Below are 14,252 nucleotides of genomic sequence, written 5' to 3'. Positions count from 1 at the left end.
ATGCAGAAATTTTTCCTAAATTTCAAATCCATTTACATAATTTTTACCTCAAGAAGTAATACATGACTAAAATTCACACATCTAATTCCACACATTATAAAATAAAATTTTTAGTTAACCTAAGAGTAATTAATACCTGTAGTTCAATAAGTCTAAATAAATGCTAAAAAAAAGGTAAATATTATTGTTATTCTAGTTACTTCTTTGTGCTATTCTGTAGTTTCAAAATCTTCAATGATCATGCGTTAACTTTTATATTGCTTTTTTTTTTTTTAAAAAAGACACTTTGTAAACCAGCATGAGTGGTTGCACTTTGCAAATGTAAAGCAAAATGAAATGCCAGAATGAGGGGGATAAGCTCCAACTCAGTAGCTACACTCTCTAGCTCATTATTGTGACATTATTTCTGGGTCCCACCATTCCTGGAAGTCAAAGAGATAAAAGAGTACCAACAAGAGAGGAAGGAAGAGTGTTGGTTACATCTCTAAGTTTATAGAAAACTTAGAACAAAAGGAGGAAAAACCATAAGATATCAATAATAAGGATTTCTCTCTCCTTTTTATCTTTAACTACAGATACAGGAAATGGAAAAATCAAGCAATTTACTTCTCTTACATCTTCCCTTCAGTCAATAGGCAACGAATAGGAGAATGAGGGCTGATCCTAATGTGGTTACCAAAGTTATTTCTCCCTAACTAAAAATGAAATGCTACTTTAGCTGCATGGCTTACACACGTGTCTTGGTTGCTTTTAACAAAAACAAAACACAACAAAAAAGACATCAAGTAGCTAGTGAAGTTAGCTCTAAGACCACCTACCTCTCCAGGGTGCAATCTATCCCAGTTTTCATTAATATATGTCATAAGCTCAAGTTCAGAATCAAAGTATTTCTTCTTGTGAATAACACTTAGGTTGTAAAGGCATAGGTGTGCTATATCTACCCTGGAGTCCAAAAATAATCAAAATATATGAAAACAATGTTTTTGGTTATTGTTTGAAAAAAAAAAATCACACAATATTTTTATAAAACCAGCAGTTAAAAAATCCAAAGTGAAGTATTTGGATGAACAGAGGGTTAATATATGTCATAGTCACAATAAATCATTACATGTGAAAATAAATGAAAAATATTAACATTTACTTATCCTGAATAGTAACTAAAGACTAAAAGATATTTTATTTCTTAAAATGCATTCAAAGATCTGACTTTAAGAAAAAATAACTTACAGTCTAACAATTCATGTCTTTTCATTATTACATACACACTAAAAAATTAATCATACATTAACACACTTTATCTGATTCATGAGTTAAATCTTACCTTCTCCTAAAATATATAAAACATTTAACAAAAATTTCTAAGTCCTACTATAAGCATTTTCAGGAAATCTCAAAAATTCACGTACTTTCCATGCCTAAGAATTACTAAACTGAGGCAGAAATCATCGTATTTGTTATAAGACTTTTCTCTCTTCTACTGTATGCTATGCTGAAGGTCCAAAAGAACTAGAAATTCTAAAAAATATTTGAAAGTTACTTTTTATGCCATTAGAAACTGAAGGGCCTTATTACTTGAGCAATAAATCTAGATAATTCTTGGGGAAATGACCTCAGGCTTAAAGATTAAATACAGGAAAAGAAATAAAGCCAGACATAAAGAAGAAATTTTTATTTAAGCCAAGTAAATGTATATAAAGCTTCATCCTGTAGGCTTAAAAATATGGCTCTTTTTTGTTCCACATCAGAAATGTCCATACTTACCACTGTAATGGTAGACGTTTGAGGTATTCTGGTCCAGAACTGCAGACAGAGCAAATAAATGTATAAAACCTACGGGGAAAAAGTTGCATACTGAGTAATCAAGAGACCATAGAAATTATTTAACAATTAAAATTAACACTCAGCAAGTACATATCCTCCAAATGACATAAGGACTGATATACAAAGCAAAATAGAATTTGAATCATGACGCTGTGATTTAAAGAATTTCTGTTCCAGTAATGACAAATAACGAAATAGTTTGTATCTGGGGGGGAAGAGGCAATTTCTTTAAACATCAGACACCTTCAGAGTTCACATACAGATTCATATACAGGTATACTTTACGAATGACTGTGTACACCAGGGATTGTGATGTATGCCCCCATGAACACTGTTACTTTCAATGCTCAAAACAATCTGGTAAAATAAACCCAGAGCAGACAAGTTGACCTTCCTAGGGTCAGAAAAATACCAAGTGGCATAAGCTAAGATTTAAACCCAGGGTTTCTGATGCCACACGTAATTTTTTCTTCTTAGAACTCTCTGCTATTTCACATTCACCTAATGCAAAGGTCTGCCTTTAGAAATTTTTTAGATCTAAGGTGTAAAATTGTGTGCAAGGTTCTGTTGCCCTTTCCAACTTTCTGTCACAGGATCCCTTTGAGGTTCTTTAAAAGAAAGGACCAATGAGAATACTTTAGAGTATTGTGGGGTAATAGGAGCAATTATAAATCACTGACTGAATACTTAAAAACTTTCTGCAATAATATCCAGAAGTATAAATATTATGTGTTTTTAAAAATTACCCATAATTTAAGTGTATTATTCAGCATTTTCCCTGTAAGGTGAACCTTTTACAAATCACTGTTAAAACTTTAAGAAATGTGAAAATGCAAACACAGCCACTATTTTTAAAAAACTAAAAAAATTAATCAGTAAAACGCAAATGCCCGTCTCACCTGTCTCCAAACAGCATTGGCTTTTGAAGGCATTGCACACAAGCTTCATGAAACCACTGCTTACATTTGCAGCATTGGAGCATCTTTAAATACCAGCTGTAAGAAAAGAGTTAAGATGAGAATGACTACTTTTCATGACTTTTTTTAAAGTGGCACTATGCAGAATATAGTTCTGATTATAGTATTACATTTCTGATACAAGAAGTGTTTAATTTTTTCTTCCCCAAAAGGTTATTAATACTGACCATTTCCTCCTCTCTTTTATTCATGAGAATTTACAAACTCTTAAAAGTGGCATTTACTATTTCTTGTCAACAAGTGCCTGGTTCCTACACTAGGAACGAATCCTTGTCAAAGCACAAGCTTCTGACACTGACAGTCTGAGAGGTCACTAATGTGTAGAACTATTTGCCCCATATACCAAATGGCCATAGACAGCTTTATGCTTTCACTGCATTTCTCTTATTCTTGCTCATTATAAAATGAGAAGGGATATGCCAATTTAATAAATTTTAATAATTAAAAATCTAAAATTCTACCAGGTGTAAAGGCTTTATGACAGATTCTGTTCTTTTTAATAGCTGAAGGTACAAAAACTGAATCTATAGTACATGATTTAAATATATTAATATCCTTATCTGCCATTCAAATAATGCCTTTTCTCTGAATAATTCTTTTGCTTAATAAGTGAGCCCCAAGCGAATTTTAAGCCATACACAGGCAAAGGCAAGACTACTATTAAAAATCATTCAATCAAAAGACTAATGAATACTATGTGCCAGGTACTTTAGGAGCTAAAATTAAAGTGTTAGCAATATCAAACATAACATAGTTGACGTAGTCATGGTCTTTAAAGTAACAACGAACAATCGGCCTCATAAAATAATGTCTGTAATGGTTTCCACCTACTTTGAACAATACTTTAAATGCAAGGTATTAATAAGTAAAGGAGAAAGATCAATCTCTAGGTTCACTGTATCTCTTTTATAAGTGATTCAAAGAAACCAGACAGAATGCTTCTTAAAAATGTAGGTGACTAAAACTGAAAAATGTTATAAAACTTTTAAACTACAAATAAAAATTCTGTAAGATTAGAAACAAGGTAGAATGAAGAACTAAAAGTCCATTCATTTATACATTCACTTATTCACATCTTCATCCCTGGACACCTTTTATGCCCCAGCATTCTCCTAGACAGCGTTCCTGTCTTAAGAGAAGCACAGAGTCCGATAAGGAAAAAGATACAAGAAACCAATAATTACAATTTAACTAGAGTTAGATGTTAATGTACATTTTAAAAAATGTACTACAAATACTATAAACAATTTGGATTAATATCAGCTTGTATGAAAAAAAGAACTAAATGTTTCAGGTGACCACCTACAACCCAAAATGAGACAAAAGAATATGATGGGACAACCAAACAGAGGTAATAAAATCTCTCTTCACAACAACAGAAGCATAATGTCCACTCTAATAGCCGCATTACATTCTGGCAGACTATTTCTGGAAACACTGCGTTTTCTCATCATGGCACCGTATTTCAAGAGTAAAATTTCAAAACCTGGAGAGCAACAGAGTTTGGAAAGCATATCATAAAGAATGTTTTATGGGAATGGAGATTTTAGCCTAGAAAAGAGAACACTTGGTATGTAAGCCATAGGAACAGGAAATATGATGACTGGATTGAAATATTTTAAGAGCTACCTCACAAGAAAGATAAGATATACGTGTTTGATTCCAAAGAGCAGAATGAGAACTAGTGATCAGAAGCTGAAGTTCTAAACATTCTTAGGTAGAACTCTAACTCATTTATACAGCAAATATTTAATGATAAAGATGAATAAAACTACAGCCTCTACTTTCCTTCATTGTTATTTTCATGCATTTACAATTCATTATCACTCGCACAACCACAATCAACAAAAACAGAGTAGACAATATAAGCAATTAAAAGTTACTTTAAGGGCATCAAGCATCTGTGTTTACTCACTCTCCAGGGCCTCCACAATAGCAGTAACACTGCTGGACGTTGGTTTTATGACCCGCGTCCCATTCGAGGTCTGCCACACTGTAGGGCAACGTCTGCTTCATGACTTGCAATGCTTTGGCATTTGGTCCTTTCTTAAGCGCACCACCCCTCTATATTAGGGGAAAAAAGTTATTTAAAAGAGTGAAGGATAAAATTTTAAATACAATTCTGTAATTTTAAAATGCTTCTGAAACTTCTGAAGAAATTTTGATTCTAAATTTCTTACCATATCACAAACTGTTTGACCAATAATAATCTTTATTTATTTTGTCTTTTCTTTCAAATTATTGCCCCAATTCCAAGACCACTATCAGAAAACAAGTGTAAGAGTAGCTGCAAGTCACTTAAGCATCACGAGTCAAACAACAGCAGCACCTCTCTCTACCCAGCGCTGATTGCTTACTTCATTCAACTAAACTTTCAACGTACAGTCATTACGTTGATAGTGCCTTATAAATTCCATTTAGGGCTTTAGCCCAAAACACTTAAAAGATACCTTTGTTGTTGTTGCAAAAACACACTGTCGACAGAGCCATTTTTCATCTGAATCAATCACACTGGAATCAATATGAGGTGTGTGACACAACTGATGGTATCCTTAATATCAAAAAAAGCATAAAGCAAATGCTATTTTATTAATAAATACTGCAACACAATTTCAAGAAGGCATTTTAGTATTCTCTTTTCCTACATTAATACATTTACAACTGATGAATAAACTTATGGTAACAGCTTCAAATTACCAACGTAAAGAATTTTTAATCATTAATCTTCAACAGGGGTATTAAGTATAAAACAAAACTTTCCCACAAGATTCAAAGAAGTCAATGTTTACCTTGGCCACACTTATCACATATAACCATTTCATTGGGAGCTTCTGAATACTCTTCTTGACATATTGTACAGACCATTTCCCCACTTCCAGTGGCTCCTGAAATATTTAAAATATACCTTAAAAAGACAGGCATAATAAAGAATTGTTTCATATAACAAAACTAGTTTTTTGACCCAGTAAGTGGCCCATATCCACAATGTTTGTTCACTAGATCATAATGGCATCTTCTCAGAGCAAAGTACTATACACAAAATGCTGTCTCTGCTCCCTATCTGTGTTCTTCCCACCTCTAATTTAAGATGCCTTACTATCTACATTCATAATTTAATCTGCTTTTTGGCAGAGGGCATAATTTAAACTGTTCTCAGGCAGGATCATTCACTGCTAATATGCCCATTCTCGTAGGGGAGAGGAGGGCAAGAGAAGGGGATGTTCTGTAAACACTAGAACTACTCACCAGAACACACGTCTACCCATGCACACGTATTCACTCACCCAACACTGCCAAACGTCATGAGACTAAAGAAAAGGGGCAAGGAAACAGCAACGACTCCTTTCTCTCTAGATTCATAACATTTCTTTTTATTTACTAATTTATAAAAAAGGCTGAATACCAGTTATTTAATCCCCAGCTTCTGAAATCTGGAAATATGGTGCAATAATGTACCCTTAACAAAATTCCACTGCAACAGTTAGGGGTTCCACAGTTCTTAATTACACTTTTCACCTGACTAGATAAGTTATTTCTTCCTCAAACATTTTTATTCTAAAAATAATTTTATTCCAAATTTAGAATACAATTTTACCACTGTAACACAATTATTTCCGATATTCTCTTCTCATCAATTTCAATATACATCATTAAAATACCAATACACACGATTCAGTCACATACCAATGATAAAAAAATGTATAATTTTATGCTATGAACCAAGGATTGTTAGGCTCTTGATACGTATTATTTTGCTTAATTCTACAACTTGGTAGATAAATATCTTATTCATAGAGAAGAACTGAGGCTCAGAAAGACAAAGTAACTAACCCAAGGACCCTCAGTCACAGAGCATCAAGGCTAAGATTCGAACCCAGATACACCAGAGTCCACATTCTCTCCACTGTAAAATGCCTCCTTTCATTAATATTATGTAATATTTCTTCCATCAAAACCATTTTCACACTGTAGTTTTCAAAATTATGGCTTCTAATAGCTGCATAATATTCCATCCAGTGGAAAGAACCAAATTTACCTAATTACGCCTCTATTTTTAGATATGCAGGTTATCAAATTTTTTGCTTGTTCGTTTTTTGCATTTTTCCCCTTGTTTTGGCTTTTGTCCTCCTCCCTTCTCTCCTCTCCCAGGCTTTGTTCATTTGGTTGGATGTGGCTTCCCATAGTTTCTTAGTTTAAGGTTTCAGTCAGGAGAGCAACCAGCCTAGAACCTCTCAGTCCAAATCTGCAACTTCCTGGAAAAGGACCAATAGCCCCAGATTGGGGTAGGTGCCTGATCTGACTCTCACTGTAACCACATGGACTGGTGTGGGGAAAGGCAGGTCCTCAGAAAAGAGGTGCTGAACCAACAGACAAAAGTGTTCACCTCAGGAAACAATCCTGAGGAAGCAGAGAACCGCCTTTACTTGCGAAACCCAAGTATGTCTTTTTTTATCAAGTTTACAAAAACTTTCTGTGTAGCTTAGTGGCCTTCTGAAGTACCCCTTACTCTAAATCCAATTGATTATAAAGCATTTCATTTAGATAGGCCACATTTTTTGTTGTTAAAATAAAGCTACAGCAAGTATTTTCAACCAAATTTTTAACTTTTGGATTATTTCTTTTGAATAAATTGCTACAAATGACTGCCATATAGATGAAAGCATATAAAACATTTTTATGCATTTAATGCAACTGTTAAGGTAATATCCAAAATAGAAATTTATACTGCCACCAGCAGTGTATCATTTTCACAGAAACTATAACAGTATTAGGTATTACAATTAAAAATCCTTTTAAATTTATTTAATGGTTTTAACACAGTATCTCCCCATTGTAATGCACATTTCTTTGACTACTATGACTAGAGATCTCCTATTTATGTGAACTTTTTAAAAGGCTCTTATTAGATGAGTGAAATTACTCTAATGTATTATTTTGATGTATAACTACTATACAAAGCTACACTCTACACTAGAATCTTCCGTAACACCATAACACAATTTTCAGGTTCACTTGTTCATTTTATAGCAACTCCAAGTTACAGGTGTGCAACTTTCTGTGTGTTAGCAAAGAGTTAAATGGCCCAGGAGCTCTCCTGTCTAATTCTAATGACAGAAAAAGGAGCCAGTGAGGAAAGAACCACAGGCCACGGAGCTGATGCACTGGGCAGGCCACGTGTCGAGTAGGACCCCTCACTTTCACTACTACTTTCTACCTCTAGGTACAACTGGTTTCCTTCTTCCTTTCTGGAAGAGGGGAGGAAAGAAGCAGGGAGAGAGGGAAGAAGGAAACAGAAAGCCAGATCTATATTTAACCCATAGGAACCTCAAAAATGCAGAAAAGTTGAAAGGAACACACAGCTAATAGAGGGGAAACAGAAGCAGTATAATATGTTCCAGCTCCAGCAGAGAGACCCATACTTACACTAAGAAATAATTCTGTATGCAGGTAGTAAGATCTGTTCAACGTCACTACAGTTGGAGACCACCTGTCCTCCTCCTATCCCCTTTTCTCACTGACCCCTCAATTTGAGATTCACAACCTAATTTTAGTCCTTTAAACTGATCAGTCCCAAAAATGGTAAGTTTCTCTGAAAGACATTTTACTAGGGTAACAGCTATTGAGTTCCCCACCTAATCCTTGAATACCATGTATAAAGATGGCAATGAGAACATTCCAATTCCTTTCCCAAAACTTTTTATTCTCTAAGAAAAATTAACAGTGAGATTAAGAAATAGAACACAGGATAAAGCTGCACTTGGGATTCAAATTAAAAACCCAATGGATAAATACTTCAAGGAATTTATGTCTCCTTTCTACAACGGGAGATATAAAAATGCCTTAGTGCAGGCCCGTCAACCCAGTAAAAAGAAAACCACAAGTGGGGCTTTGAGGGGAGGGTACAGCTCAATGGTAGAGAGCATGCTCAGCATGCACGAGGTCCTGGGTTCAATCTCCAGTACCTCTATTAAGAAAAAATTTTAAAATAAACCTAATTAACACCCCTCCCAAAAAACTTTTTTTAAAAAGTGGGGTTTTAGTGGATAGCAAAAATATTCTGACTTTTAATATTCACAATTTTTCATAAATAAAGCACTTTCCATGAAAGAGATGCCTGGAATAACACCTGTGCTTAACAGATGCAAAGGGCACACAGCAACTGCAGTTTGAGAACACAAAAAGCAGTACGAGAAACATACCTATAACCAAAACAAAGCACACCAGTATTCATTTTTACCTGCACCCAAATACAGCCTCATTTTCCTATCTAAACATAAAAACCCGTAATTAAGCAGTAATTTTAAACCACTCTTATTAATGAATACTCTAGTACTCTAAAGCTAATGAATATGTTCAAATTCCCCCAAACATCTGGCAAATAGTACGTTCTCAACAAATACTAGTTCTCTGTGTTACTTCGTACTAATGTAAGTAACAGTTAAGGTGAAACTCAAAGTATCACTCATATTAGTAGCTAAAAATTTTTCTTCAAAGTTCTTAGAAGGGTCCTAACAATAATTTATACAAGCGTATCAGTGATGCACCCTTCCTCTAATTTACCACTATCCTAACAGAGCAATTGTTCCTCTCGTGGTCTATAACAGACTGTAACACTCTGAACACTGTGAAGAATACACTGATTTTCTTTTAGCCTCTCCTCAAAAGTGACCATGAGTTATCTTAATACACTGTACTTAACAGACAACACTAGAAAACGATAAGCCGAAGAAGTTAAAATTGCAGTATAAATCATGTCCAAGAGAAATAGTAGCTAGCACCTGCCTGTTTGAATGTCCTTCCAGAGAACCCAGGATTTAGAACTGTCTTCAAATATGATGAAGCAGCTCTGTTTCAATATGTTTATCTGAAATAAAGAGGAAAACATATGATGATATTTTAAAATTAAAAACAAAGTTAAATTTAAATTAAAGATTATTGAACGTTAACTGCAAAAACAGCAAAAGCTTTATTAAGGTAACTTGCCTTTTTGATAGTTCCAAGATAAAACAAGCCATCTGACCATCTAGCTAGGACATCCTGACCCTCTTCAAATTTACATGCTGGCTTTTTGACTTTATGTCCATCCTGTAAAGACAGCTTGGTCAAGGATGTTGGGGTCTTTTGGTTTCGACGTAAAGGAGACCGCTTGTGGACCAGTGAATTACCTGCCCCTGTAGAGTCTCTGTTTAGGAGATTTAAAAAAAAAAGTGTAAGATTGATTTACTTATAGAACTTATTTTATACCAGTGATGTACTTCATGTATTAATCAAAAAATTTTATTTATTAAAACCCTTAAATTTAGGGAAAATATTAACAAGTACCTCAATCTAAAAAAAAAAAAAAAAAGTACCTCAAATCACAAATATTCTTTGGAAACAAAGAGGTTTAAAACAAAATGATAGCAATTCTCAATATTCATTCAGTGTCAACCTTAAGTGAGGCCAAGATTCAGCAATCACTCCAAGGTAACATATTCAGGGCAGTTATCATCAAAACAGCAGCTCTAAGTAGAAGTGGGTAGGCCATGGTCATGAGCAAAGAATGCCTTGAATCTCATGACTGGGTTTAGATAAACCAGAAGTTGCATGGCATAATTTCATAAGCTTTTGAGAAAGAATAAAAACAATTATGCCACATGTAAAAATCACACTAACCAGTGACTCTGGGTACCTGGGCATATTCAGCTCATTGGAAGGGTAGCTGTGATCCCCCTACAGGGAGTCACTACTGAATTAAGCCTCATTATTGATGGAAATATGTCACCATCCCGCAAATGTGTAGACTGGAAGTTTAAAAAAAAACCTGAGAGTCACCAATTCACAAAGTCATATTCAAATAAGAAGCCAAATGTAAGATCATTTACATTTTTTTAAGTAAAAGACCCCAAAATTACATTGTAATTTATATATTAGTTATTACATAAACAGCATAGCATATCACCATCAACTTTCATAGGGGTAACAAAGCAGTATTTGTTTGGTTTCACTTTCCCAATTTATTTTATTAATTAAACATATAACAATATGTAAAACTAGATAGATGATAATTCAAAAATAGCACAAAACTTAAGTAAAAACAAACAAAACAAATGGAGAAGAAAAAATGTTTCCAATTGGGAAAACCTATTTTCAATTCCTAAGAACAGACAAATTATGGGAAATTCTGTCACAAACTATAACATGAATGAACCTTGAATATGCTAAAGCAAAATAACCCAGACAAAAAGGATGGACATTGTATAATTCCACTTACACAAGGTAATTAAAGTAGTCAAATTCATAGAGATAGAGAGTAGAATGGTGGTTGCCAGGGGCTGGGAGGAGGGAGGCATGGGGAGTTAGTGTTTAAAGGGTACAGAGTTTCAGTCTGAAAGATATACTACATTTAAAAAATATCCAAAGGAGTAATAACTAATATCATCCCAAATTTGCAAGAAATCATCAATCTATACATCAAAGAAGCTAAACAAACTCCAAAGAGTTTGCAAAAGAGATCTACATTCAGACACACCACAGTAAAAATGTAGAAAGACAAAGAGAAAATCTTGAAATCAATCAATCAATCAATCAATCAATCAATCAATCGTCACATACAAGGAAACCCTAATAAGAGTAAATTGTCATTAGAAACAATGAAGGCCAGAAGGCAGTGAGATGACATTCAAAGTGCTGAGGGGAGAAAAAAATTGTCAGTCAAGAATCTTATACCCAGCAAAACTGTCTTTAAAAAATGAAGGTGAAATAAAGATACTCCCAGATAAACAAAAACTGAGAGAATCTGTTGCTAACAGAGCTACCTTATAAGAAATACTGAAGGAAGTTCTTAGCACTAAAATCAAGTAAACCAAGGTAGAAATTCAAATACACACACACACACCCCCCACTGGAAAAGTTAACTGAGTAATTATAAAAGACAATATAAATGAATATTTCTTCTAAAGCAAGCCTATGAAACAGTATGTATATAACTGCAGTTGTTAGGCCTGTAACATATAGGAATGTAACAACACAAAGGAGGTGGTGGGAACAAAACTATTTAAGTAACAACACCAGACAGTCACTCCAATCTATAGGAACAAATCAAGAAAACTAAAAATGGTAAATAAAAAGTAAATATAAGTGAAGTGAGTGCATCACTTTCAGAAAATACCTACCATAAACCCAAGCTAGTCGTTGTTTCAAGTACAAAATGGTGTTCCATGAAAGTTACTTTAGCTGGCAACTCAAACAATGGCATAAATACCTTATATATAATTCCTATTTCATCACATACTATATTAAAAACCTAAAATTCAAGATTAAGATTTAGTGAAAATAATTTTTACTTTCATGAAGAATGTTCTTCAGTGAATTAGGGATTTGTATGTGCATGTGTGTTACACGTGTGTTTTGTTTGTTTTACTGTGAATGCTCAAAAATGAAGAATACTAGCACAGTTTGAAGCTTTGTTTCATGCTAAGGTACACAATCTGACCACACTTCAGTACTATAATTAAAAGGATTAGAAGTCTGACAAGATGAGGGCTAGAGAGAAGTAAAAATGGATGAATCACTACAATAAATTTTATCAGCAGGAATGCTCAATGCCAAGCTGAGAACTTTCTTTCTCTAGACAGTAAAACAATATAATACCTTCAAAACAGTATGAAAATTACTCTATCAGCAAGCAATTTTCTAGAAAGCTAAGAATTCAGTGGTCACAGAGGGATTTTGCTTCCCCTAAGGGTAACTTAAAAGCCTGAGCAATATAGTTACAGGTTAGAAATGACCTCAATAGAATGCCAGGGTGACTACGAGGGCCCAGACTCTTCCATTTGCAGAGTGCAAGATGTACAAAAATCAGAATTGCAAACATTCCCAGATACTTTCTTACATTCTGTTATTGCTTCAACAAATTCTCTCCCTTTTTCTTTTTGATGGCAACGTCTGTCTCCATCTTACTCTCCACCATCTTACTCCCACTACACAGTAAGGTCTTTAGACCATAAGAAATGAACCATTAAAATTTTTTTCCCATCTCCTACTGCTTGCAACTTGCTTCTGTTAATATTCCTGCTGTATTGTGTTTCAATGATATCTAACCTAATAACAGCTGCCCTTGATTTCTTATGCCCTTTCCCACCACTATCTCCTTAATTTTTCCCCTTCCATTCACAACCAAACCTCTGGGGAAAAGTTACTTGAGTAACTACTGTGTACTCAACCATATATTAAGCCTTCTGCATATTTATTCATTTGCAAATCATTTCTGAGCCCCTATTATGAGCCATTTACTGTGCAAGGGGAAGAGAGATAATACTCAGAACAATGCCATGAAGACACTTTTATAGATGATGATCACAAATCCCTTTTTACAAATGAAAAAACTGCAACTCTAAGAAAACAGATTGAACAACTTCACCAAGGTTATACAACTATAGACCAGAGCCAGCATTCAGCAAATCTTTCTATTGGCACCTTCCCATTAGCATTCACCCATTCTTAAAAACTTGCAAGGGTTGTAGAGGGGAAAAAGGAGAACTAAAATTTCCTTGATTCCTTGTGCCCCTTCCACCACTTCCCCTTATTTTTCCGCCCATTCATAGCCAAATCTGTGGGAAAAAGTTAAACACACTTAACTGACTCCACTTGCACAGTCCTCCCCACCTAGTCTTAAACCCACGGAAACACACACTGCCCCACCAACCCAAACACTCCACCAGGGAATGCATGTCTGTGATACTCTCATTCAGTTGTATCCTCAATGCTCTATATAGGGCAGGGTACGTAAAAGACAGAAAGGTTATATGGAATTTATAAAGTTCAACTCAATTAAAGAAAAATCTGTATTTAAAGTAACTTTTTTTCTAAAAAATAACTATGCACAAATAATTTCAGTTTTGCTCTGAGTAAACAAGACTCTAATTCACATTATAAGGTGAATACACCAGTTATCCATACAAACACGGAAAACATAAATCATGTATTACATAAAACAACTTTAATAAACAGATATTTTACAAAAGTATTTCCCTCTTTTAAAATTCCTCTGCCCAAAGAAATTTTAGAGAAAACAAAGAAAGGGCAAATGATCCACAACACACACCTCAAACGTAACTAGGATAAACAGTGTACATTTTCCCCTCTAAGGAACTTCCCTCCCAATATTGTCACTGATCACTTCCTTTCTCTCTAGAAACATACAATACAGGTAACGGTAGCAGGAGTCAAATCATATTTCAAGAATACTCACTACTACGATCACTATTTGCTACACTATTTGACAACACACACAGAGACTACTTCTATCTATAATGCTACCATTATTAGACAGGCATTTTTTCCTCATCACCACCACCGATACCCATCTTGAAATAGACTGTCTGGACAAAGCAGCTTCTTCCCTTGAAATCAAGTGGAGACCAAGGGTTCTAGCCACTTCTTCCTTCTTGGTTTACTATCCTGCAATAAATA

The 14,252-nt window shown here is 34.5% G+C and overlaps 1 protein-coding gene and 1 long non-coding RNA gene across 3 annotated transcripts in view; one reads left to right on the top strand and one right to left on the bottom strand.

Moving 5' to 3' along the window:
- The window catches only part of MTF2 (metal response element binding transcription factor 2), a 59,634-nt gene that overhangs the window by 21,025 nt on the left and 24,357 nt on the right, over window positions 1–14,252 (bottom strand). Inside the window, exons 2-10 of one of the 2 annotated variants that reach the window (XM_006190908.2) lie at window positions 9,965–9,981; window positions 9,783–9,884; window positions 9,582–9,663; window positions 5,588–5,683; window positions 5,249–5,349; window positions 4,714–4,862; window positions 2,721–2,816; window positions 1,762–1,830; window positions 819–942 (exon numbers count right to left, since the gene is read on the bottom strand). In XM_006190908.2, coding sequence (XP_006190970.1) covers window positions 819–942; window positions 1,762–1,830; window positions 2,721–2,816; window positions 4,714–4,862; window positions 5,249–5,349; window positions 5,588–5,663 — 615 coding nt within the window. In that variant the 5' untranslated portion in view covers window positions 5,664–5,683; window positions 9,582–9,663; window positions 9,783–9,884; window positions 9,965–9,981. Of the gene's footprint in view, window positions 1–818; window positions 943–1,761; window positions 1,831–2,720; window positions 2,817–4,713; window positions 4,863–5,248; window positions 5,350–5,587; window positions 5,684–9,581; window positions 9,664–9,782; window positions 9,982–14,252 lie in introns of both variants that reach the window. The other variant, XM_006190904.2, reaches the window with a different exon arrangement.
- Window positions 657–6,058, top strand: LOC116665884. The gene is made up of 3 exons (XR_004322654.1): window positions 657–737; window positions 3,302–3,307; window positions 6,048–6,058. It is a non-coding gene; the product is annotated as an uncharacterized LOC116665884 (long non-coding RNA).

Source organism: Camelus ferus, chromosome 9 (genome assembly GCF_009834535.1).
Source record: "Camelus ferus isolate YT-003-E chromosome 9, BCGSAC_Cfer_1.0, whole genome shotgun sequence".
Classification (NCBI taxonomy): domain Eukaryota; kingdom Metazoa; phylum Chordata; class Mammalia; order Artiodactyla; family Camelidae; genus Camelus; species Camelus ferus.
Note: the sequence above shows the minus strand (reverse complement) of the source record. Positions and strands in the feature narration are given on the sequence as shown.